General features: G+C 38.1%; 2 protein-coding genes and 1 pseudogene across 7 annotated transcripts in view; 1 reads left to right on the forward strand and 2 right to left on the reverse strand.

Annotated features, from left to right (window-relative positions):
• Nucleotides 1-7,651, reverse strand: part of AREL1 (apoptosis resistant E3 ubiquitin protein ligase 1) — a 70,135-nt gene extending 62,484 nt beyond the window's left edge. For 3 of the 4 annotated variants that reach the window (XR_011169050.1, XR_011169049.1, XM_069092221.1), the window contains exon 1: nucleotides 7,512-7,651. The gene's annotated coding sequence lies outside the window, so the exon portion shown is untranslated. The other variant, XM_069092223.1, reaches the window with a different exon arrangement.
• FCF1 (FCF1 rRNA-processing protein) lies at nucleotides 7,625-22,220 on the forward strand. Of its 3 annotated transcripts, none has more exons than XM_069092224.1 (8): nucleotides 7,625-7,783; nucleotides 8,091-8,158; nucleotides 9,534-9,605; nucleotides 12,349-12,497; nucleotides 15,921-15,993; nucleotides 16,682-16,769; nucleotides 20,037-20,131; nucleotides 21,624-22,220. In XM_069092224.1, the coding sequence occupies exons 1-8, from the start codon at nucleotides 7,733-7,735 to the stop codon at nucleotides 21,670-21,672; spliced, it is 645 nt and encodes a 214-aa protein (XP_068948325.1). In that variant the 5' UTR covers nucleotides 7,625-7,732; the 3' UTR covers nucleotides 21,673-22,220. The 3 variants fall into 3 exon arrangements, with proteins under 3 accessions (XP_068948325.1, XP_068948328.1, XP_068948327.1); XM_069092227.1 differs by having other exon boundaries at nucleotides 7,729-7,783; nucleotides 8,091-8,189; XM_069092226.1 differs by having other exon boundaries at nucleotides 7,730-7,783; nucleotides 8,091-8,225.
• A 2,739-nt stretch (nucleotides 22,221-24,959) lies between these two features.
• On the reverse strand, nucleotides 24,960-25,861 carry LOC138164415 (small ribosomal subunit protein eS6-like; annotated as a pseudogene).
• Nucleotides 25,862-26,210: the final 349 nt, after the last annotated feature.

Here is a 26,210-nt window from a genome sequence, read left to right on the forward strand (position 1 = left end):
AAAAAAAAAAAGGGGGGGGGGGGGGGCAGGTGGCGCAGGTGAGTAAGAGCACCAGCCCCAGTGTCAGGAGACCTGGGATTGGTTCCGGCCCCAGATACTTGGCAGCCACACAAAAATAACTGGCCGTGTAACCTTGAGCAAGTTAATTAACCCCAATTGCTTTAAAAAAAAAAAACAGATCTTCTCACCCCAAGATCAGCAGCCTTCCCATTAACACCTTCCTCCTCAAGAAATTGATGTGGCTGTGAAGGAAATTCATCAATCAATTTTTCTTAGACACACAGATGTTGAAAGCAAGAGTAGGTAAATGAGAATAAAAACAAGAGTGACAGTTCTTTAAAATAGTATCGGGAAGGTTAATGAAAAATGCAGTGAAGCTTTTGATGAAAGGTAATAACAGCAAAAAAAAAACTTTTTTAGTTATGCTATAAACAAGAGGAAGATGCTTGGGTTGGATGTAGCAATGACAATGGATGATGGAGAGGGGGTAGAGATATTTATTGAACTGCATGACCCTGGATGGTTCACTGTATCTCTCTATGCCTCTGTGTTCTGTTAAAAAAAAAATATGAAAAAATAAAATTTAATTTTAAAAAAACCTATGAAATTGAGATATTTATATATTTGCATTATCTATTTTGTGGGTAGTTGCAGGAGAAACATTCTGAAAATTTTAAAGCATTATTTAACTGTTGTTAGCATCATTATTACCTAAATTATTCTTTCTGTTTTCTCTACGAAGAATGATCTTCAGACTGGGAAAGAAAGAATTAGTTAATAGGAAACTGAAATCTCAGAGAAGCAGTTTTACGGTAAAAGAATATGTAGTTGTTTTCAACAAGTTCAAGGCACTAAACCCAAAAAACTATCCCCAGTGTACCGAAAACCTATATATGTGATTTCTGTGCTTTAGTTAGTAATCTTTGAAAACCCATGGAGAAAAAGAGAAGTTTTTCATGATGGGAGATAGGAAAATGTGCTTATTTTCAAAATCTGGGAGAAGGCTGTAAACTTTCATTCATTGAGCTTGATGTTAATTCCTGGCAAAATTACTAACCTACATTATTAACAGTTTGTGAGCACTTGGAGAGGCGAGCAGTAATCACTTCAAACCAACCAATCATGCCACATTAACCTTATTTCCTTTTTGGATAGGCTGCTACTTGGATAGATTAACAAAATGCCATAATAAGAATATCTTCGGATTTTAGCCAATTTAACCAATGGTGGACAAAAATGGAAAGATATATTGGATGATATTTTTGGCCCCAAAGTGTGATTTTATTGTTCTGGATTACTGCAAGTAAGGAAACTTCCTCTACCAAAGCAGATCAGCAACTAATCTGAAATACTGATCTGAAATTTAAAGTCTTAGAAAGCTTTCTGGGGCACTGAGAAGTATGAATTGCCCAGATCACACAATCACACAGTCAGCAAGTATTAGCAACAGTATTTGAACCCAGCCTCCTCCCAACTCTGAAGTCAAAAGTTCATATGGAAAGAATCACAAATTCAATTGTATCATCACAGTCAAGAAACTAATATAATCTTGGGAAATTAATTTTAGGTACACTGAAAAGCTGGAACACATTCAGAGAAGGGGGCATGAGATAAGGACACCCAGAACTTTGCCCAAGGTCAACTGACTGAAAGAACTAAGAATGTTTAGCTTAAAGATTTGGGGGAAAAGGGGAGAAGATTCCAGTTTTCAAACTCAGAGGTGTATAAAAGTTGGATTAGTCTAGCCTCAGGAAGCATAAATAAGTACAATAGGTCTATGTTACATAGGGAAGGAGGGCAAATTTCAGCTCAATATAAAGGAAAATGTCCTAGCAATTAAACCTATCCCAAAACAGAATGGGCCACCTTGTGAGTAAATGGGTTTCCCATCTTTGGAGATCTCCTAGCAAAAGGTGGATGAGTGATCACTGGATGGGTTTACTGTTGATAGTATGTTCCTGCTTCAAATATAGGCTGGACTAAATGACCTCTGAGGATTTCCTTTCAACTTTGACATTTACATTTCTGTGATCTAAAAAAGATGATGCAAATTTAATTTCCAAGTGAAACACCATAAAGTATTTAAGTTTGCAAAATTATATGTCCTTGCTTAAGTCAGTTACATGAGGAAAACAGTTTTTTATCATATGAGTCTAGACTTAGAACTAATTAAGACACAATTTTTCTAATCACTTTTTTAAAAAAGTCTCCTAGAGCAAAGTTTTTTCACACTACATTTTCCACTGTGTTCTACTAGGAAAATATGGTCATAGTACATGTGCAGGATTTGTGAGGCTTTCCTAATTTTGTCTCCCACCCCTCAGGCCTTCCTTCTGAATTAGCCTTCCATTTATACTGTATATATCTTATATTATCTAATTCTTTGCATGTTGTTGAATCATGAAAAGGGGAGCTCTTGGGGCGGCCAGGTAGCACAGCGAGTAAGAGCACCAGCTCCAGTGTCAGGATGACCTGGCGATCAAATCCGGGCTCTGACACTTAGCACCCACCCAGAAACACCTGGCCGTGTAACCTTGAGCAAGTTACTTAACCCCAAATGCTTAGGGGCGACCAGGTGGCTCAGCAAGTAAGAGCACCGGCTCCAGTGTCGGGATGACCTGGGGATCGAATCCGGGCTCTGACACTTAGCACCGCACCCAGAAATAACTGGCCATGTAACCTTGAGCAAGTTACTTAACCCCGATTGCTCATAAAAAAAAAAAAGAAAATGGGAGCTCTTTGAGAACAGAGACCTTTGTTATATCCCCAGCACTTAGAACAATGCCTAGCACATAGTAAGCACTTAAGAAATATTTGTTGACCAAATGACTGTCTCCTCTGGGCCCCACAGTACCCTGCCTGAAGTTGAGATCCAAAGCTTAAAAACCTATGCAAAAGAGGCAATGTGTTAATGGAGAATAGAGAGTTGGACGCAGAATCAGAAAGACCTGGGCTCAAGTCCCTGAGCAAGACACTTAACCTTTCAGAGTACTCAGGCAATTTTTTAAGAGAACTGCAGAACCAATACCGCACTGATAAGGGAGTTCCTTCTCCTGGAGTTCCCTACAGTGATTTAATAAATCATAGATTATGACCTCTTTCCATCAGCTCTCTCTTTTTTTTTTTTTGCCTTTTGGAGGGCAACTGGGGTTAAGTAACTTGCCCAAGGTTACGCGGCTAGTTTTTTTGGGTGGGTGTTAAATGTCTGAGGCCAGAACCAAACTTGGGTCCTCCTGACTCCGAGGCCAGCACTTTACTCACTGCCCCACCTAGCTGCCCCCTCTCCAGCCTCTCTCTTTTTTTTTTTTTAAAGCAAGCAGGGTTAAGTAACTTGCTCAAGGTTACAAGGCCAGTTATTTTTGTGTAGGTGACGAGTATCTGAGGCCAGCACTCTTACTCACTGTGCCACCTGGCCGCCCCTCTCTATCCTCTCTTTAAAAAAAAAGGTCACTAGGGGCAGCTAGGTGGCCCACTGAGTAATGCACTGGCCCTGGAGTCAAGAGGACCCAAGTTTGGTTCCAGACTCAGACACTTAACACCCACACAAAAAAAACTGGCCGTGTAACCTTGGGCAAGTTACTTAACCCCAACTGCCCTCCAAAAACAAAAAAAAAAAAAAAAGGTCACTAATAAATGACCAATTACGAATGCAGAAGCCATGATGAAGCGTTTTTCCCACTGTTTCCCTGAAAGGTAAAAGACTAGAACTATGCAGAAAGAAATATATGTTATAAACATAGCCAATGTGTTGATTTACTTTGACTATATTAATATACTGGCTATAAGGGGCAGCTAGCTAGGTGGCTCAATGGATAGAGCATCAGGTCAGGAAGACCAGGGTTCAAATCAGCCTCATATACTTACCAGCTATATGATGGTGGGCAAGTCACTTAACCTCTGTTTGCCTTGATCCACTGGAGAAGGAAATGGCAAATGACTCCTGTATCTTTGCCAAGAAAACCCCATGAATGATGAGGGGTTCATGAAGAGTCAGACACAACCGTATAACAACAAAAACTGGCTATGAGGAAAGGCTTCTATTTGGGGAAGAGCTGATGAATTAGAGAGATTCAAAAAAAGGGGGAAAAATCAAACAAACATTAAAAAATACAAGGAAGAGAACAGAAACTCAGAATAGGACAGACAAGTAAGGGAGTTTTGGTACTTACATGATAAATTTAACAAATACTTTTAAAAACTTTATGTAACAGATGTTCAAAATTTCACATAAAAAACCACAAAGGTTCTATTTCAAAAGTTTGAAAATCACTGTAAGTAAATGGTGTCCCAAGTTCTATAGCTAGTTTCTTTATTAAGATAGGAAATCAAGGAAAGCTCTCTGAAACCTAAACCTAAACTAATTCACTGCCCAAATAATTTAAAATGCAAAATGATATGTTACCTCACAAAGACGAATCCTTGATAAAGCCATAAAATTTAGCCTAGCATGACAATGTTCAATAGATGTTTTTAAATAACAGTACTCTGATCCAAATAATATCCAGAGACCTATAGATTCAATCCCTCCAATATATAAAATCAAAAATAGTTGTCTACCAAATAAACATCAGGAGAATCTGGGTGAACAAATGTCTCTAGAAGCATTTCTATAACCTTTTCCGTGAAAAATTCATTATCTAAATTAAAATTTGATTCCTCTAAAAAAATTTAACTACATGGTCTTTCTAAACCCCTATTTTAACCTAAAGAACAATGTCTTGTTACATGTATTTTGACTCAAAAAGCAGCACTGTAAAACTATAGTAACAGTTAAAAGCAAAAATAAAGAGAAAATAACAAATCAATAAAATACTTTCTCCAAACGAAAGCAACAAGAGACAGTTGGGGGCTTCTTATTTTAATATATATGACAAAGAACCATTCTCTCAAACTCCCCAATAAAACATTTCAATATAAAGAATTCCAGAGTAGAACATTTATTATATAGCATGCTAATGTCTGTAGGTAAACAACTAAAAAACAATAATCTACACCCATAACTGTCAACTGAAACTAGTAAAAAAAAAAAAAAACACACACACATGCCACTAAAAGAATCTTACAACTAAAAAGAAAAAGAACAAAATGGTGACATTCCAGAAAATGTCGCTGAATTAATTAACTCATTTCCATGGTAATTATAGCAGGAGGAGTATACTTATGATTCTTTGGCTCTGAAATATCAAGAAGTGCCCATGCAAATTTCTCTTACCTATTAAAAAAATTTAGAACATAAACACTAATGGCTTCAATAATGCTCAAATTAGTCCCTAGTATAATTTAGTCCAGTTACTAGATGGAGTCAAGTCTGAGCTTCAGTGATTTCAGACTGTGGATCAAATGTGAATAGGAATCCTTTCTTTAGGACTATAACACTACATATCCTTTTCTTATAACATCTTAACATTAAGAAAGCATTAAGATATTCTTTCTATTCATCAGTATGCACAAAAGGTTAGTCAGTTTTTGACCCTATCTCACCCAAAACAACACAGCCCTTCTCCAAAGCACACATACAGCTTTTGTGTATGCCATTCCTGCATGGTAATAGTATCAGGTCTCAATAGAGAAAAACAAATGTTTTTCAAAGGATGAGTCATGACCTGGTTACTATGCTCCATTCATTGCCAGCAATTTCTCTATCAAGTAAAGCAAATAGGAACCTTCTGAGAAAGAAAAAAAATATGCATAAATTCTCCAGGAATTCTAAATTTCCAGACACAAATTCTAAATCAAGATCTTTTTGGTCCTGATCTGATTTTAAAGCAATTTCTAACTGACTGGACAAAGAGTCTGAGTCCCAACAGATTGGTGTTTTGGAAGAAGGGAAGAAGTTGCATTCATCACAGATTATTGATAAAATTCTAAAACAAATAGTTAAAGCAAAGGTTCATTAGTGCTTAGATCACTACAATACAAAAGACCAAAAGATTTAGCTAAAAACATTATTTATCAGTCATAAGCTCCATTTCTTCATAACAGAAGAAAAAACAAAAAAACTATTATCTGCCAAAGCTCCATCCATGGCTTTCACTCACATGTGAGTGAAGAACTATATTCTGGCTTTGCATAAGCCAGAATTAAACAGGAGCCAAGACCCAAAGATGCTTTGATAACTGAATTATTTTACCCTTAAATCATTTATTTTACTCAAGGGCAACAAATATGAATAACAATGCCCTCCAAAATGTGTAAATACAATGGAGAAAAATGAGGTAGCACAGCACAGTAGAAAGGGCACTGGACTTAAAAGTCCTAAGCTTTAGTCTTGACCCCTACACTGACAAACTGTCTAACCTCTGTTAAGTCACAGACTCATTAAGCCATTTCCTCTTTTGTAAAATCGGAATAATGCTGGTACTACTCGACTTAATGGAGCTATGATGATCAAATTACATCATTTATTTATTCAAGCACATTTTTTTTAATGTCTTATGAGAAACACACTGGACTAACATAATTTCTTTGTAGCAGAAAGTCACTATTCAAATTTCCTCCAATGACTAGATAGAATTGAGTTTGAGATTATTACTACAGAATAACTATCTATATCAAAATTACACATGCATCAACACGTCTTGAGTTTTTTACAACCTGAATAGTTAATCAATTTTTTTTTTCAATCAATTTTTTGGTAGTTCCCCACCAGGATGCTAGATAAATATTGATATTTATAGATACATATTCATATAAATATTTACATATACATATTTATATAAAATATATAGTTCTATAAACACATGTGTATACATACATATATACACATATACATACATGGGATGCTAACTATATATACATTTTAGACATATACATACTAGCTATATATAGATTACATACATATAGGATACTAGCTATATGCATAGCTATATACAGGATATGTGCATATAGGATACAAGTATACACACATACACATATTGCTAGTTATATATGAATATGCTTATAGGATGCTAGTTATATATACACACATATATACACGTATATATGCATACATTCATGTACTGTATCAACTGAAATGCTACTAGTTTCAAAGAATCCAATAAAAATTCGAAAGTTCGAATTATTTTCAGCATATGCATATAGAATACAGATGCACTCGCATAAGATTTCTTTCTGAAAAGTAAAAGCTATAGAAAAGCTATAGTTCTTCTAATTTGTGCTGTTTTATTTTAACCACTAACAAGGCCCCCGCCCAACAACTTGCACAATTTTTTCATTTACCAAGGCTATACTGCCTAGAATATACCCCTAAGCTCTGATTCTCCTTCATGGGACAGCGCCTTACAGAATGCCAGGCATTAATCTGTCTAATGAATGGGTGAATGAATCAATCTACCCAAATCCAGAATCCCAGGGCAAGTCAAGGGACTTCAGCCTGTGAGGCGAAGGGCATTTCAGGGTCCCAACCAGCACGTGTCATCGTGCCAATCTCCCCACGACCCCGGGCTCGTTAGGGGACTCTGGACGGAGCCAGGACCTGGAAGGGGTTCCAAGCCATAGAAAAGAGACGTTACCCAGAGCGGGGACTGCAGCGAGACAAGGTCCCCGCCCCACTGCCTTGGGGTGGTGCCAGCACCAAGTCCCCCGGACCTGTGGCGAAGCCCGCCAGAGACCTCCGTCCCAAGTGCCGTTACCGGTCCGGCTTGAGAAGCTCTTCCGTTTCCCAAGGAATGGGTATCACTTCCGGTTCCGGGGGTTTCGCGCTGCCGGAAGTGGGGGGGGAGAGTGACGCAAAATGTGTGCGCCGCTCTTCAGCCCTCAGAGTGTGAAGGCTTCTAGTAACATGGTGAGATACTGGGAAGGGAAGGGAAGAGAAGGGAAAGGAAGAAAAGGGATTGGGGAGGACTCAGTCTTCCTCACCAGAGAATGAACAAGGTGGTGGAGGCGGGGGGTAGCCCTTGACGATTGAATTCTCGAGCCGGGTTCCGAGGATGCTCTTCTTTCTCGTCAGCTTTGCACCGGGCTTATGCGCTAGGAGCCAGGGGGAGGGAGGGAGTGGCTGGGGGGAGGGGGAGGCCTTGAGTAAGCTTATGAGTATTTGGTGAAGGGGACGGAGCTACGGCTTTTAACTCGAAGGTGTCTGTTATTTTCAGGGGAAACAAAAGAAATCGAGGAAATACGCTACCATGAAGCGAATGCTTAGTTTACGAGATGAGAGATTGTGAGTGGCCTAAATCAGCTACTGTCCTAAAGCAAGTAAAGAAGAGAGGCGTAATTTGTTTGCAGAGGTTTGGTCCCTGGATTCCTGGTTAGGTGTTGGTTGTTTTGAAATATGACGTAAATTTAAAGAAACCTCTTCTGAATTTAGGGGGAGAGGAAAGAAAAAATGCAGATCTGAAAGTAAACTTTAATTTAAAAAATCTTTAGAGAATTATTCTGTGTAGGCTTGCTTGTCATGCAGCCGATCTCAAGTAATTGGCTGTAATTAGTTTTTGTAAAAATCAATTTTTGACATTCTTGTAGCTTCGTTTCAGTTACTAGACTCAGAGCCATTTTGGAACATTTGTCATATTATAGAGAAGCAGTATGGCAAAATAGATAGAAGACTGACCTTGGAGTCTAGAAGACCTGGCTGAGTTTAAGCTCTGCTGCTAGACTGGGCCAGTAATTTATTTTGGGCCCAGAAGTTAATTGTATGATACTATTGCCAAAAATATTTTGTAAGATGTTTCTGTGCATCAGTCACAAAAGATTTTAAAACAAGAATAACATTTGAGACAAATGGATAGAGAATAGGAAAAGAGACTGGAGTAGGGTCTTACACTTAGCCAATAGTTTGGGGGTTTGGGAGAGGAAGAGGCTAGGTGAGCTAAATAGTGCATATTTTTTTAAATTGTTATACTCTTAGAATAGCATACTCTTCTGGAAAATGTACAATTGACAGTATTAGGAAAGAACTTTTCCCTTTCTTTGATTCATCAGGCTTTACCAACTTTTAATACATTTGTTCTTATTTGGAAAAATGTTTGGCTCATCCACTTTCTTTTTATCCATATGTGAACTAAAAATGTTATATGTTTTAGGTAAAAGAAGAGCCAGATCCAAAATGTATCACTGACAGTGTTAAGGGCTTTTTCTCTTCTATTCCTGTCTTCATCAGTCAACATTAACTCTAACCCATTTATTCTTATAAAGTTTGGGAAAATGTTTGTTGTGATAATTTGTTATCTAGATGTAGATTTTAATCCTTGATAAAGAAGCTATTGACTGAGAGAGAAAATTATTTATCTCTTTGTGAACCACAATTACATTGTGTTTAACCAGGCATAAATTAAAAATTCTACATGTTTCTAACCTCAGGATATTAAAATATCTCCTTAGGCTAATCTCCTAACATCTACTATGTTATTAGACTAACTCTCACTGTGCCTTCAGGGAATGGATTTTACTGATAACATAAGCCAAACAAAGTTAGATTACCTAAGTTATTATTCTTATCCATTAATGAAAGTAATTAAGAGTAGGCTATACTTATATTTATTTAACATTTTTTTCTACCGTGATGTTTTTTCTAAATTTATTTTTTATTTTATTAGAAAAGAAAAAGATCGATTAAAACCAAAAAAGAAAGAGAAGAAAGATCCCAGTACTCTCAAAGAAAGAGAAGTGTAAGTATTAAAGAAAATCCAGAGTTCTTCTTGGTATTTTCCCATGTCCACTTCCACCCTTGCCAAACCTTTCCACCATGCCCTCTGGAACAATATGTATAATTTTGTTCTCTCTTTGTTCTCGTACTACCTCTCTGATCACATCAGTCTTGTTTATTGGTTACATTGACCCGCTAACAGCGTGTATAGCTAAGACTGTTTTGGATCTTCTTCCATCTCTCTTTTAAGTTCCAGTTAAAAAATTTCTCTTTTAAACCTCTTCCTATCAGGTTCCTTCCATCTTCTTGTGTTAAGAGACCTGGCTTCTCCCTGGTGGTAGTGCATTCCTAGCCATTCTTTCTATCATTTCCTGAACTTTCTTTCACATTCCTCTTACATTCTGGTCCTTGAAGGTGAGTTGGAATATGCTTTGTTCCTCACTTCCAGACTCTTACTTTACCACCATCAGCCCATTCAAATTCATGACCCAGTTAAAATCTTAGTAGCAATTATCTACCAGTGCCCAAGACATTCTCAGGTATTTCTCAAAGTACCTGGCTCACAGTCTTCCTCTTCATCCCAGCTCCCACCTTTATACTAAGGGATTTCTGTACTTTCCCCATGCATACTAGTCTTTGAGAGTGAGTAGGAATGCTCTTTGCTTCTCACTTCTATTTCCAGACTCCCATTACCACCATCAGTCCATTCAAATTTATGTTGACGTTCCTACGTACCCCAGTTTTCCCAATCCCTCAATCCTCTTCCACTTCACTTCAGCTACACACAGGGATAGTCACACCCTTGATCTTTCCAACAAGTGTTTCAGTTCAATATTCAAAAACTCTCAAAATCCTTTTATTATATCATAACCTCTTATTTCATTTCTCCCTATGCCATATTCCTCTTAACCGTATTCTTTGTCCACAAGGGGACCTCCAATCCCCTATCTTTCAGTATACTCCCAGACTTTCCCCTCTGCTCTAGCTTCACCTCTCCCTGCTCTAACTTCACTTTCTCCCCTCCTTAATTTCCACACTACATTTAACAAATTCATACTTTACTTTGCCTCAGATCCTACTGATATCATTTTCCAAACCCTGATCTTGTATTACACCCAGCTTCTACTTCATTCCTGCTGATATCCTACCAAACAGATCTGGAGAAAGTCATGCAATCGATCTGACTGATCCACTACAAATTTATGTTATCTAATCTCAACTTGACCCTCACTCAATAAGACAGTCTTTTTACTCCTTACTAACTGATTCAATATTCCACTCAGGATAGAGGTTCTTCCAGGCTTTCTCTTCCCTCCTCAAGCCTCCTTCGTAATTCCCTTTCTCTCTTTGTTGAGGATGTCACCTCATATTGTACTGAGACCTTTTGCCATAAGCTGCCCCATCTCCCTTTCTATATCTGAAACCCCTTTAATCTCACCTGTATTCCACTTCTGATGAAAAAGTGACTTCTATCATCAAGCCAACCCTTCTTCATGTCCCCTTGATCCCATCCTCTCCCATCTTTTCAAATAGATTTCCTCCACAATCATCCCTTCCATTTCTGCTGTTCATGAACATATCCAAGTCTCTTCTACTTAAAAAAAATCCTCTTAGATTCTGCCACTCTCTCAAGCAAATATCTCTCTTCTCTTTCATAGCCAATCTCTTAGAGAAAAGCAGTCTATCCCCATTGCCTCTAATTTCCCTTACTCTTCTAAATCTTTTGCAGTGTGGTTTCTAATTAAATTGCTATCTCCAAAGTTACTAATGATCTCTTAATTGCCAGATCTAATGATTTTTTTCCTAGTCCTCATCTTTCTGGATTTCTCAGGTACATTTGATATATTTAACTTTCCTCTCTAAGTTTTTATAATGCTGTTCTCTCTTTGTTCTCTTACTACCTGTCTGATCATATCAGTCTTGTTTACTGGTTACATTGACCTGCTAACAGCGTGTATAGCTAGGACTGTTCTGGATCTTCTTCCATCTCTCTTTTAAGTTCCAGTCCTCTGCTTCCAATTCTTCATTGGGATATTTTAAACTAGATGTCTTATAAGCTTCTCAAACTTGGAATATTCAAATCTGAACTCATTATCTTTCCCAAAAAAACCCATCCCACTTTCCATCTTCCCTATTTTTCTTATGGTACCCAGGTGTCAACCTGAGCATTATCCTTGATTCTTTACTCATATAGTCACCCCACATGTACCATCAGTTGCCAGATCTTGTCATTTCTACCACTATAATGTGTCCTTATGTCCATTCCTTTCTCTTTACTCACCTGGCCATCACCCTAGTTCAGCCCTTCATCACCTGTTGCCTGTGGCAATAGCCTTTTCCTTGGTCTCTTTGCCTCAAATCTTGTCCCATTCTGATCTATTTTCCTCACAGCTGCCAAAGTGATTTTCTTGAAATGCAGGTCTGCCCTTGTCACTCCCCCAGTGACTCCTTGTAGCATCTGGGATCCAACATAAGCTCCTCCTAAAGCCCTTCACAACCTGGCCCTCAGCCCATCTCTCCATCCTTATGATTGCCCAGCATTCCATTTGCTGTGCAAGTTCTTTGTCTGTGTAAGAAGAATAGGGAAAAGAAGTTAAGCCTCAGAGTCCCTTTCCCTTTGTTAATGTGCCACACTCTTCCTAGAACATGCCTCTTCAGAGTTCAAACTCCTTCTCTTAACAGTCAAAGGACTTTAGTTTTTATCAAGTGTGTTGTTGGTACTGAGTAAAAATCATTTTAAATTAATTTATACTCTTGTCTTTTAGTCCCCAGCACCCGTCCTGCTTGTTCTTCCAATATAACACGCAGTTGGGACCCCCTTACTACATCTTGGTTGATACCAACTTTATCAACTTCTCCATCAAAGCCAAGCTGGACTTAGTTCAGTCAATGATGAATTGTCTGTATGCCAAATGTGAGTATTGTCCCTGGAATGAGACTTTTTCTATAATATAAATTAATCAATGAACACTTATTAAGACACTTACTGTGTGCCAAGTGCTGGGAATACAAAGACAAAATGAAACAGTCTCTGCCCTAAAATATGTTCCATTTACCTAAAATGGTTGTGAGATAAGAAATTCTCATTAACCTAAGAGCTTTTGTCTATATTTAGTTAACTATCAATTTTCAGGGAATTGACATACAGTAAAGGCACTTAATCCAAAAGTATCTGGATAGAATTTCTTTTTCCAGAAGGTGCTTCTGAATTTCCCAGTGCCTCTAGAGCAGGCCTACATAACTTGTGGCGTGCCAGATACAAAGGATGTTTTCCTCTACAATTTTCATGGGCCACAAATTGTTCAGGCCTGCTCTAGAGCATTATCAATGTATAATATATTATAAATTCTATTGAGCTTTCTAATTGGAAATCATTGAATTTTCAGTATGTCATGGTCAGTTCTCTTTTCAATAAGTCATAGACCTCACTTCATATTTCATACTGTTCATATAGTAAATGTTTGTTGATTGATATACCATACCACTTTGGCTCTACAGGTCACTGCAAGTAATCCTTCCACTGGTACTGATTGCAGCCCAGCAGTACCTTATCAATATGTGATTCATCCTGTCATTTCATAAATCCTTCATATAAGATCTTCCTTATGCTTGAAGGCCTTCATCTGGGTCTTTTAATATTTCATAAATATCTATCTGACACTTAAGCCATCCTCTTCCCATATTTTTCCTATATTTTCTACTCAAATATGTCATAGAGAAGATCTATGCTATTTTTGTGCATAAGATTTTATTGGTAATGTCATGGTAAAAAAAAAGACCTTTGGTTTTTGTGGGACATAAGCTCTGTCAGGGCCTACCAAGTTGAACTTGATTCATTTATGGACCTAAACAGGCTAAGTGCTGAGTTATCACCAGAAAGTTGGACCAGCAGGTTTTTGGGGGTTTTTTGGCCACAGAAATGCAGTGAAATGCTTTGCTATATAGTGTAGAGGTATTGCTATCTATGTCAGTAGAGGGTATGCCCATATTGGTGAAACCATGGATGTTCTTGAAGGACTGGAATATGGAAATTATTGATATAATAAATAAAATGGATAACTATAGGGAAGTTTCAGTTTTCTCATTAACCTTTGAGGATAATCCCATGGACGGTGATTCTTATGCCCTCCCATACTTGTGCTGCTTTTAAAGTTCTCTTAATAACTTTGTTTCTTCCTACTATAGTAATTTCCTGCCTTATTGTAACAAAAAGTGTTAAGCAAAACTGTCTGATGTAACAAGCACTTTTGACAATGTGACAACACCACATCGCATAGTTATAGTTCCTTACCTCTACTGAGAGGACAGAAATTGTTTCATCATCTTTTTTTCTGGAACCAAGATTGTTCATTATAATTAATCAGAGCTCAGCTGCTTTTTTTGTTTTAATTTGCATTTTGTAGTAATTGTCTGTGTTGTTAGGACAATATAGACAATAATGTTGGGCTCACTTTACTCTTTATCAGTTCTTATATGTCTTCCAGTGTTTCTCTGGATTCCTCAAAATTATTTTAACTATGCAATTATAATGTTAGATTCATATGCCACAATTTGCTGAACCGTTTCCTCACTAACAGCTACCCACTTTTTGGATTTTTGTTTGTTTGGGGTTTTTGTCATTACAAAATTACTACTTTGAATATTTTGGTATATATAGGGCTGGCCTTTTCTTTCTTCAACCAGCATGAGATGTGCCCAGTCATGAGATTACCATTGTGTCAAAGGATTGAAACAGTTTAGAGACTTTTCTCCTACAATTCCAAATTGTTTTTCAGAATGGTTAGACCATTTTGTAGCCTCACCAAAAGTATCTTAGTGTGCCTGGAATCTTTCAACCACTCCAGCACTGACTATTTATCATCTTTTATTATTTTTGCCACTGAGAAGTGTAAGATATGTCAGAATTGTTTTGATTTGCTTTTCCCTTATTGTTAATGATTTGGAGCATTCTTTCATCTCCTGATAGTTTGCAGTTCTTTTGAAAACTATTCATATTCTTTGAATTCTTATCTTTTCAAAATAGCTCTTCATCTTATATATTTGGGCCAGTTCACTTTATGTCTTTATGTAGCTTGGATATCAGGCTTTTACCAGATATTTGATACAAAGATATTTTTCCTACTTGAGTTTTTAGTATTCTACCTGTATTGATTTTGTTTGTGTAAATGGTTTTTTTTTGTTTTGTTTTAGATTTTATGCAGTTGAAAGTGTTTTCTTTTTTATGATCACCTCTATTCCTTGTTTGGTTAAGATTTCTCCTCCCAACATGAAACAATATACTTGTGTTCCATTGATGTGTTACTTTTGGTGAACTGCTTTTTTTTCCTCTTTTTTTATTTTTTGTTAAAAGGGATGATTTATTGGGTTGGGGATGGAAGAGGAATATATTCAGAAAGAAAGATCATGTGAAAACAAAAAATGTCAAAAAAAAAACCTATTTTAAAAATAATTTTAGCTATGGATCTGAAAAGTGCCACCAGCCATCTCTGTTTTGTTGCATTTGGAGTTTTATTGTGGTATATGACATAAGATGCTGTTCTAAATGTAATTTTTGCCAAAACATCTTCCCTGCCTTCCCAGTTTTTGTTAAATTAGTTCTTTCCCAAATAGTTTGTATTATTGAATTTATTGAATATTGTAGGCTACCATAATTGATTGCTTCTAGATTTAATTTGTCACTCTAGTCTATTCCACTGATCTACTTTTCTTTTTTTCACCAGTACCAAAAGTTCTAATGATTACTATTTTGTAACATAGTTATTAATTTTGAGATTTTAGATCTCTGTTCCTCTTAACCTAGTGTCTGTAAACTTGGGTGGGGGGGACTTAGAGGGGGAGGCTTTGACATATTGATAACCATTTCAATATAATTGATTTCTTTTGTACTGCTATGTACTTTGTGCATTTAAAAATAGTATTCTGAGCAGAAGTCCATAGATTTCACCAACCTGCCAAAGAGGTGCATGACACAATAAAAGTTACACACTCTTGCTCTAAATGAATTTTCTTATTATTTTTTTCTAATTCTGTAAAGTAATCCCTTGGCAATGTGTTCTGGTTGAAACTTATAAGGTAGTTTTAACATTTTTATTGTATTACCATTGACAGCTATGAATAGTGTTGGTGCTGATGATTTCAGTGCAGGTATTTTATAACCTGCTGCTTTATTGAAATTGTTAGTCATATCAGTTTCTTTGCCAATTCTCTGAGGGTATTCTGAATAAGGCACAATACCATCAGAAAGTAGGGTTAATTTTGTGTCTTAGAATGTTTCTTAAGCAAAGTGATACAGGTTTCTTCACGGGTATGAATGATAATCTTTTTTAATTACATATAGGCATTCCCTGCATAACTGACTGTGTAATGGCTGAAATTGAAAAACTGGGGCAGAAGTACCGAGTAGCCCTGAGGTAGGAACATACTGGGATTCCTTTGGTCCCATTTCATTTATTTACTGTCCTAAATTTTCTCATCTTATTAGTTTAGTTAAAATTCATGTAAAGCTAATTACCTATAGAGTTGCAATTAAGAATTCAAAGCTCTAAAACTCATAAGCTAGGATTTTTTTGTTTCATTTCTTCATACTTTTATACAGCTTTTATCTCCATTTTCAGTTAGAGGTGGTATTTTAAGTTTTCTGTTCTCTTAAATCATATTATTATGTAGAAACACCCTAACTTAACAGAATTTCTGTTAATAAAATTCAAAATTTAAGGAAAAGTCCCCCAACCCTTAGTTTTTGATTCTTTACTACAATAAAAAAAAGTGATGCTACAAATATTTTGTGTGTTTAGGTCTTTTCTCTCCTTATTTTATACCTGTCAGGTATAATAAGCTTACTGGTTGTCTCACTAGATCAAAGGAAATGCACAATTTAGTAACTTTTGGGGCATAGTTCCAAATTGCTTTCCAGAATGGCATAGTCTATCCTATTCTTAAAAGGATTTTCCTCTGTGCCTTTAAGTCATTAATAGAAATGAAAAGGAAATGCTGTCATTAATATCTCCTTATGAATTCTGTTGTGAATGCACTGCTTGAAAAATGTAGTGACCATATTGCATAGACATGTTTCTAAATTCGGCTTTTATATTCCTATAGGATTGCCAAGGACCCACGATTTGAACGATTGCCATGCTCTCACAAAGGAACATATGCAGATGATTGCTTAGTCCAGAGGGTCACTCAGGTATCCATTTTGAGGGATCTAATTTGTGTTTAGCCTAGAAAAAGTTGCTTGACAATTGGTGAACTATATTCTGCATATAACCAAAAAACATACACAAATCCCCAGGGGCAAATCATATAAAACCTATTCATAAGCAAGTGAGAATATCTTTACATGAGGAAAAAAAGGGGAAATTATGATAACTACTGATATTAGTCTTTTGAAGACTCATTCTCTCATCCAGAAATCGACTTATTTTATGCGTTACATTGTTTTGGTAGCCCTTCTCATTAGTATAATGCTATGGAAGCTATATATTAGTATGTGTATTTTCTTTCTTTTTTCTTTTTTTACTTAATCAAATGCTTTATTAACTTCTAGTTTATTTTTATTTTTTAATTAACTTCTAGTTTACATCATTCATTTCCACAAGATTTTCTCCCCCTTTTTCCCCTACCCACTACCCCAAAATAGTGATCCCAATGGATATCCCCTCCTCCAATCTACTCACTCCCATATATTCCCCCATTCCCCCTCCGATTTTCCAGTAGGGCATGGTGGATCTCTACGCCCCAATGCCTTTATATCTTATTTCCCAGTTACATGTAAAATAATATTAATTATAGTATATATATATTTTTTCAGACATTTGATTTTAAAACTTTGAATTCCAGATTCATTCCCTTCCTGCCTTGTCACCCACCCTTACTGGGAAGATAAGCAATGCAATATAGGTTGTAGATGTGTAGCTACGCAAAACATTTCCATAGCGGATATATTGTAAAAGACTGACTATATTTCCCTCCATCCTATTCCACTTTCCACTTGTTCTATTCTCTACTTTGATCCTGTCCCTTTTCAAAAGTGGATGCTTCCAACTTCCCTCCCCGCCAGCCTGCCCTTCCTTCCATCATCCCCCCTACTTCCTGTAGGGTGAGATACCCTATTTAGCGTGTATGTCATTCTCTCCCTAAGCCAAATTCAGTGAGAATAAGATTGACCCATTCCCTTTTGCCTTCCTGTTCTTCCCGTCCATTGTAACTGTTTTCCCTTGCCTCTTCTATGTGAGATAGTTTACCCCTTTCTGTCTCTCCCCATCTCCTCTCATTATATTCCTCTCTTACATCTTAATTTCACCTTTTAAGTATCATCCTTTCCTATTGGATTGGTCCTGTGCCCTGTATCTATGTATACCTGTACACATATATACACACATTCACATATGTATTCATATGCCCATATACCCTCCTATATAGACATATATACGTATGTATACATATATGTGTGTGTATATGTATAGACATATATATACACACACATTTCTATTCCCTTCAACTATTCTCATACTGAGAAAAGTTTCATAAGTTACAATTAACATTTTTCCATGTAAGAATGTAAATAGTTCAACTTTGATAAGTTCTTATGATTTCTTTTCCCTGTTTATCTTCTCATGCTTCTCTTGCTTCTTGTATCTAAATGTCAAATTTTCTATTCAACTGGTTTTTTCATCAAGAATGCTTGGAAGTCCTCTGTTCCATTGAATGACCATATTTTCCCCTGAAACATGATACTCAGTTTTGCTGGGTAGGTGATTCTTGGTTTTAATCCCAGCTCCTTTGACCTCTGGAATATCATATTCCAAGCCCTTCGATCCCTCAGTGTAGAAGTTGCCAGATGCTATGATATCCTGATTATATTTCCATAATATTCAAATTGCTTCTTCCTGGCTGTTTGTAATATTTTCTCCTTGATCTGGGAGTTCTAGAACCTGGCTATAATATTCCTACGAGTTATCTTTTGGGGATCTTTTTCAGGAGGTGATCAGTGGATTCTTTCAACCTCTATTTTGCCCTCTGCTTCTAAAACATCAGGGCAGTTTTCCTTGAGAATTTCTTGAAGGATGATTTCTAGGTTCTTTTTTTTGATCATGGCTTTCAGGTAGTCCAATAATTTTTAAATGATCTCTCCTGGATCTATTTTCCAGGTCAGTGGTTTTTTCAGTGAGATATTTCACATTGCCTTCTATTTTTTCACTTGTTTAGATCTGTTTAATAGTATCTTAATTTCTCATAAAGTCACTAGTTTCCATTTGCTCCAATCTAATTCTGAAGGAATGATTCTCTTCAGTGAACTTTTGAGATTCCTTTTCCATCTGGCAAATTTGACTTTTTAAGGCATTCTCATTGCCTTTTTGAGCCTCTTTTGCCATTTGAGTTAGTCTGTTTTTTAAGGTGTTATTTTCTTCAGTCAGGTTGTTGACTCTCATTTCATAATTTTCTTGCCTCATTCTCATTTCTCTTCCCAATTTTTCCTCCCCTTCTCTTATTTGTTTTTGAAAATCCTTCTTAAGGTCCTCTATGGCCTGTAACCAGTTCATGTTTTTCTTGGAAGCTTTTGGTGCAGGAGTTCTGACTTCTCTGTCTTCCTCCTCTTCCATGCTTTGATCCTTTTTGTCCCCAAAATAGGAGTGTAAAGTTGGATTGCTCTCCTTATTTTGCTTCCTTTGCTTGTTCATGTTGCCACTCAATTACTTGGCTTTTGAGCTTTTTGCCACAGTAAGACTCTGCTTGGGGTTTTCTGGGGTTTTTTTGCTGCTGTAGGTTGCTGGGGTTTTCTTAGCTGCTGCAGCTATTAGTTGGGTGCCCGCTCTGAAGCCTCCATATGCTCTGGCAAACAGGTCATGCACCCCAGGACCTCCATCCTAGACAGTGATCCAGATCCAAACAGGTTAATGTAAGAGTGATTACTCCTCAGACTGGTGACTTGGTGCCTCTACAGTCTGCAGGCCAGGAGCTTTGACACAGCCACACAGCGGCGGCTGCCCAGTTGCCACACCTCAGCCACTTCTCGCCCCTGGGGGCAGAGGCAGGACCACACTCACGGACTCCCGGTTCTCAGAGTCCACACTGCACTGACCTCTCACTTTGTCCTTAGCATCTATTTGTTGATAATTCTGGAAACCGCCACAGCTGCTGGTGATCTGAAGTCCCTCCGGCTGGCGACTGGTTGTGGTTACCCTGAAGCTAAAACCTCAGGCTCGCGGGGGGCTGGGCTCAGATTCCAGAGCTCTGGGCTATCCCCTTTCTGCCAGCCTGCTGGACTGTCTTCAGCAGGAGGTTAGCTTCTCTCTGTCATTTTGTGGGTTCTGTAGCTCCAAGGTTTGTCTGGAGTCATTTTTTACATGAATTGGAGGAGGTGGAAGCCAGAGCCACGTGGAAGTCCTGTTTCTACTCCTCCATCTTCTGGTATGTGTTTTCTAGATAATCTCAACTCCTGTCTCTCTTGCAGCACAAGTGTTACATTGTGGCTACAGTTGATCGAGATCTTAAGCGAAGAATCCGCAAGATCCCTGGAGTTCCCATCATGTACATTTCTAACCATAGGTGAGACATGTCTGAATATGATGATGAGAATATTGTCATTCAAGTTAGTTCATCATTAGTTAATATTCGTCTTTTTTTATATCCTTTCAGATATGTTTATTCATTCAAAAATGAGAGCAATGTGTAAGATCTTACAGATTGCTCTGTGTCAAATAGTTAAATATTAGGAGAGAAAAAAAGATGAATCAACAGGGAAAAGGAGAAAAGAAAGTTTTACTAATTAAAGTGGATGATACAGAAATATGAGATAGTGATGGGGGGAACTGGTGTAGTTGGTTTTAGTCACAGAAATCACTTCAGTCAGGGTCCAAGTCTAAAACCTAAATGTGTCAGAAATCTCTGATCTCTTGAACCCTAGTTAAAGCCTAAAGGCTTACAAAAGAGCTGCCTTTACTTTTCCGAATTTATTAATTCCATCCCCAGATCTGAATTGTTTTCCTCTTTTCCCACATTGTGGACTCTGCCTAAGCAAAGTTAGTACAATGTACTACAAATTCCTCTGCATCTCTTCCATTTTTTCATAGGAAGAAATTTTTTCCAATTATATGTAAAGACATTTTTTGACCTTCATTTTTTTAATAAAGTTTTGAGATCCAAATTTTCTGCCCCTACCCCCACTCCCTAAGAAAGTAAGCAGTTTGATATAGGTTATATATGTGCAATCATGTAAAATATACTTTCATATTAGTCATGTTGTAAAAGAAGAAACAGAACAAAAGGAAAACACAGAAAAGTTAAGTGAAAATAGTATGGTTCAATCTTTATTCAGACTCCATCAGTTCCTTCTCTGGATGTAGATAGAATTTTCCACCATGAATCTTTGTATTGCTGAGAAGAACTAAGTCAGTCCAACTGTGGGGCATGGAAGGGTGCCTGTTCTATTCGACTTAGTTGCTGGATATGTTCATTGTATTGCTGAGAAGAGCTAAGTCAGTCATCGTTGATCATCGCACAATGTTTCTGTTAATGTATACAATATTCTCCTGGTTCTTCCATTTCTTTCTTTTTTTTTTAAGCAATTGGGGTTAAGTAACTTGCTCAAGGTTACACAGCAAGTTATTTCTGGGTGTGGTGCTAAGTATCTGAGCCCAGATTCGATCCCCAGGTCATCCCATCACTGGGGCCAGTGCTCTTACTCACTGAGCCACCTGGCCGCCCCTAAGCAATTGGGGTTAAGTAGACTTGCTCATGGTAACACGGCCAGGTGTTTCTGGGTGGGTACTAAGTGTCTGAGCCTGGATTTGATCCCCAGGTCATCCTGACACTGGGGCTGGTGCTCTTACTCACTGTGCTACCTAGCCGCCCCTTCTTCCATTTCTTTCAATACCTGAGTAATTCTACATTCTAAGATGAATTTCATACCCTTTTATAAAGCTGCTTGCTTAAGGCCAAGGAGAGAATATCAGAGTTAGTTAATATAAAGGAAAATAAAGGCCATTGAATAGGTTCTTCAAGCTTTCTGAACAGTGTGTTAATTTTTTATTATCAATAGGTATAATATCGAGAGAATGCCAGATGATTATGGAGCCCCTCGATTGTAACATCAAGAGACTGAACTTCCTGTGACACCAGTCTACAAAATACCATTCTAGTCCCTTACTTGTCCTTTTGTGTAAAATGGGGTTGTAGAGATTTGCTTTTTTATCCTATTCTGAAATGATTTTTCTATCTTAATGAAAAACTCATTTAATTTATACATAAATCAGTTTTGTTCAGACATTTCTATAGACTCGGGGTCTTTTGGGGGTTTTTTCCTTGCTTTTTGGAGGGGGGAAGGTAGGGTTAAGTGACTTGCCCAGGGTCACACAGTCACACAGCTAGTTTGTGTGTGTGTGTGTGTGTTAAGTGTCTGAGGCACTTAACCTTTGAACTCAGCTCCTCCTGACTCCAGGGCCAGTGCTCTATTCACTGCACCAACCAGCAGCCCCAACTCAGTTCTTATTGTCTCATTCCTCTTCACTGCTGGATAATGGGCTTTAAATAAATAATTCATGGGCTTTCTTCTTTTTCCCTTACCCCTATTGTAGAATAGAAGCTGCTACTACATAAGGCTTTACTATATGGGGAATAAACGTATAAATGAAGAAAATATTGAAGCTGTCACTAGATGCAAGAAATATTTCTCGAAGAAAGTGCTGCCAGATATCTTAGGACATATATTTCAGACTTCTAAGCAATAGTTTCTAATTTGTATTAGAAGTATAAGGAAGCATTCTGTTGATAATTATACAAGTGATGGCAGTATTCTGGAAAAATGTCTTAACTTTCTCCTCTATTGGGCTTTTTTGAAAGTTTTATTGATACCTTTTCTTACAATGCCTTCGTTCCTAATAATTACTCCTCCACCCAAAAGAGTCAAAAAAAGACAGAGAAAAAGAATTTAACAAAACTAGCACATCTACAAATTCAAATGCCATGTGAACTGTTTCACATCCATAATCTACCACATCTGCAAAGAAAGAAGGGAGATACATTCTTATCGTTTGATGTGGTCAGGGTAGGGGCATAGTGATGGTACAGACTCAACTTGTAAGTTTCAAGTCTTTTCCAAATCCTTTTGGAAAGTATAATCGGTGAAATATTTTGACTCAAGGATGAGAATACATTTTTAGTTCACTTTGAAGAAGAACCTGATCATTTTGTTCTTTCCAATTTCAACCACACTATATTTCTTTTTTTTTTCATTCCCCCAAAATTATGTACAGAACTCTATGTACAGAGCTCTGTGCTAGGTACTGGCAAAAAATAGAACTGTTAAATAAAGTAAGTTCCTACCTTCAAGGATCAGTGGAGGTATTTGACATAAATTACTTTTTCCCAAAGTTTAAAACTGAAAGATAAAAGACAGAAATGGGACCATAGCTAATAGGTCAGAGAAGGATTTTATGATAGTAGGGTACCAAAACATGTTTGGGGGCAGATGAGAAAAAGTTAGTAATGAAGAAGAGATTGAAGGCACAAAAGGGGACAACTTAAGGGGGATGTGATTGCTCCATGTTAGAGTATGTGATAAAAAGAAAGTTAAGTTTGACAGGGTTCCAAGATTTTGCTTCCATAGAGTTCAAGTGGTTCAAGGAAAGAATAGAATCCTGTGCTCTAAAATTTCTTTAGCAAAGTCAGAGTCCAGGAGGAATGGAAGGCTCTCAAGAGTGACATCTCAAAAGCACAAAAGAGAAACAGTTCCAGTGAGAAGGAAAAAAAGTTATCTAGTGGATGTACTGTCAGATTTTTGAAAGATGTGTCCAGAATATGGAAGAATGGGCAGATAAAATTAATACAAGAGTGTGACTTCTCCTAGAAGTTTTCTTTTTGGGATCTTTTTCAGGAGGTGATCGGTGGATTCTTTCAACCTCTATTTTGCCCTCTGCTTCTAAAACATCGGGGCAGTTTTCTTTAAGAATTCCTGGAGGATGGTTTCTAGGTTCTTACTTTGATCATGGCTTTCAGGTAATCCAAAAATTTTTTAATTATCTCTCCTGGGTCTATTTTCCAGGTCAGTGGTTTTTCCCATGAGGTATTCACATTGCCTTCTATTCTTTCATTTGTTTGCATCTGTTTAACAGTATCTTGATTTCTCATAGTCATTAGCTTCCATTTGCTCCAATGATTCTCCTCATTAAGCTTTTGAGATTCTTTTTCCATCTGGCAAATTCGGCTTTTTAAGGCATTCTTCTCCTCATTGCCTTTTTGAGCCTCTTGCCATTTGAGTTAGTCTGTTTTTTAAGGTGTTATTTTCTTCAGTCACGCTGTTGACTCTCATTTCGTAATTTTCTTGCATTGTTCTCATTTCTCTTCCCAATTTTTCCTCCCCTTCTCTTATCTGCTTCTTAAGGTCCTCTATGGCCTATAACCAGCTCATATTTTCCTTTGAAGCTTTTGGTGCAGGAGTTCTGACTTCACTGCTTTCCTCCTGTTCCATGCTTTGCTCCTTTTTGTCCCCAAAATAGGAGTCTAATGTTGGAATCTTCTGTCTGCTTTGTTTCCTTTGCCTGGTCATGTTGCCCCTCAGTCACTTGACCCCTGGGCTTTTTGCCACAGTAGGACTCTGCCACCAGATAGGGGAGCTTTCGTCCCAAATGCTGGGGTTTTCTCAGCTGCCGGAGGTATTAGATGGGTGCTCTCTCTGAGGTCTCCACATGCTCTGGCAAGCTGGATACACACCCCAGGACCTCCACCCTAGACTGCAATCCAGATCCAAGCAGGTTAAAGCAAGAGCGATTACCCCTTAGACTGGTGCTTGGACCCCCTACACTCTGCAGGCCAGGAGCTGAAGCTGCCACATGGCGCTGGCTGGCTGTGCTGGCATCTCAGCAGCTTCTTGCCCCGGGGGCAAAAGCCATGCACTCTGATTTACTGGGTCCCAAAGTCCAGACTGCACTGACCTCTCACTTTGTCCTTCACATCTATGTGTTGATAAATCTGGAAAAGGCCACAGCTGCTGCTGATCTGGAGTCCCTCCTGCCAGTGGCTGGTCAGGCTCGCCCTGGGGCTAAAGCCTAGGCGAGGGGCTGGGCTCGGCTCCCAGAGCGCTGTACTGGCGGATTCCTGCCTGCCAGGCTGTCCTCAGCAGGAGGTTAGCTTCTCTGTGTCATTTTGTGGGTTCTGCAGCTCCAAAGTTTGTTTAGAGTCCCCGTTTTACATGGATTGGGGAAGGTGGAAGCCAGAACAGCGGGGAGGTCCTGCTTCTACTCTGCCATCTTGACTCCGCCCCCCCCAAAAGTGTGACTTCTAAAAGAATAGGACCAATAAAGCTCAGAATAAGCATAGGCTGGCAAGAAATGCAAAAGACAACTTTTTTTTTTTTAATTTCTAACCCATTTTTGGAACTTTATTTTTGACTGGATTCGGATTTCAAGGTGGAGGCTCTCAGGGAAGACAGGCAATGTCTCTTAGCGATCTGTTCTTGTCGTTTTTCTTTAGCCTCCTTCATTCTCTTGGCCAAAAGCTTAGTGTATTCTGCTGCTTCTTCCTTGTTCTTCCGAGTACGCTGCTTCTTCAAAGCAATGCATATACGTTTGTGTTGCAAAACACGGGGAGTCACCAGTCGCTGAATTTTAGGAGCCTTAGTCCTGGGTTTTTTACCTTCCTTGTTGAGGGGTTTTCTCACAACATACTGTCGAACATCATCTTCTTTGGACAAGTTGAAGAGTTTTCGGATTCTGTTAGCTCTTTTGGGCCCCAGGCGACGAGGTACAGTTGTTATCTGTCAGTCCTGGTATATCTTTCTCACCTTTCTTCACAATCACCAAGTTGAGGACACTCAGGTTGGCATCCACAATGCAGCCCCAAACAGATTTACATTTTCTCCAGTTCTAGGGCGATAGCAAGAGTGGCCCTTACTGAGCAGCAGGCAGACTCGCCCGTGAGCCAAAACATCCTGATTCATGGGGAAGCCTTGTTTGTCATTCCCACCACTGATTCAGACCACATAACCCTTCCACTCGTCTCCCAGGGTGTCAGCAGACACTTCGGTGGCCGTCCACTTCTCATAAAAGGTCTACAGCTTCCTCTCATCATCCACAGCGATGAGCTTCTGGCAGCCCGTGGCTGGGAAAGAGATGAGCTTCATCTTTGCACAGCCGCCCGCTTCAGACCTGCCACGGGAAAGAGCAAAAGACAACTTTTAAAAAGCTTATTTTGATTTGTTTTTCTTTTTAAGCCAGATTGAGGAAAAGGAGAATCAAAGATGGGACCGCTGCTTAGGGTGGATAAAATGAAAAAAATGGCCAACTTTTTATTTTGCTTCTGTTTTCTCTTCCATGGGTAATATTCTTTGGACAAGAAAGAACATAATGAAGAAACTTTAAAAATTTGATTAAGTGCTTGCTATATACTAAGGATTGGGGTACACAGGAAATGATTACAGTGCTTGCTTTCAAGGAATTCACATATGGGCACATATACTATATATGACGGGTATATTATATTGTACACATATAAATACATAGATATCTAATATATACCAAATGTGTATATTATGTATGTGTGTGCATATATACACACAATGCATATATAACATGTATGGTATACATGTCATATATAGTATATGTGGTCTCCCAAAATCATAATGTGAGCTTGA

Source organism: Petaurus breviceps, unplaced genomic scaffold (assembly GCF_028583685.1).
Source record: "Petaurus breviceps papuanus isolate PSGF00001 unplaced genomic scaffold, PetGlider_PUasm1.0 189, whole genome shotgun sequence".
Taxonomy (NCBI): Eukaryota; Metazoa; Chordata; class Mammalia; order Diprotodontia; family Petauridae; genus Petaurus; species Petaurus breviceps.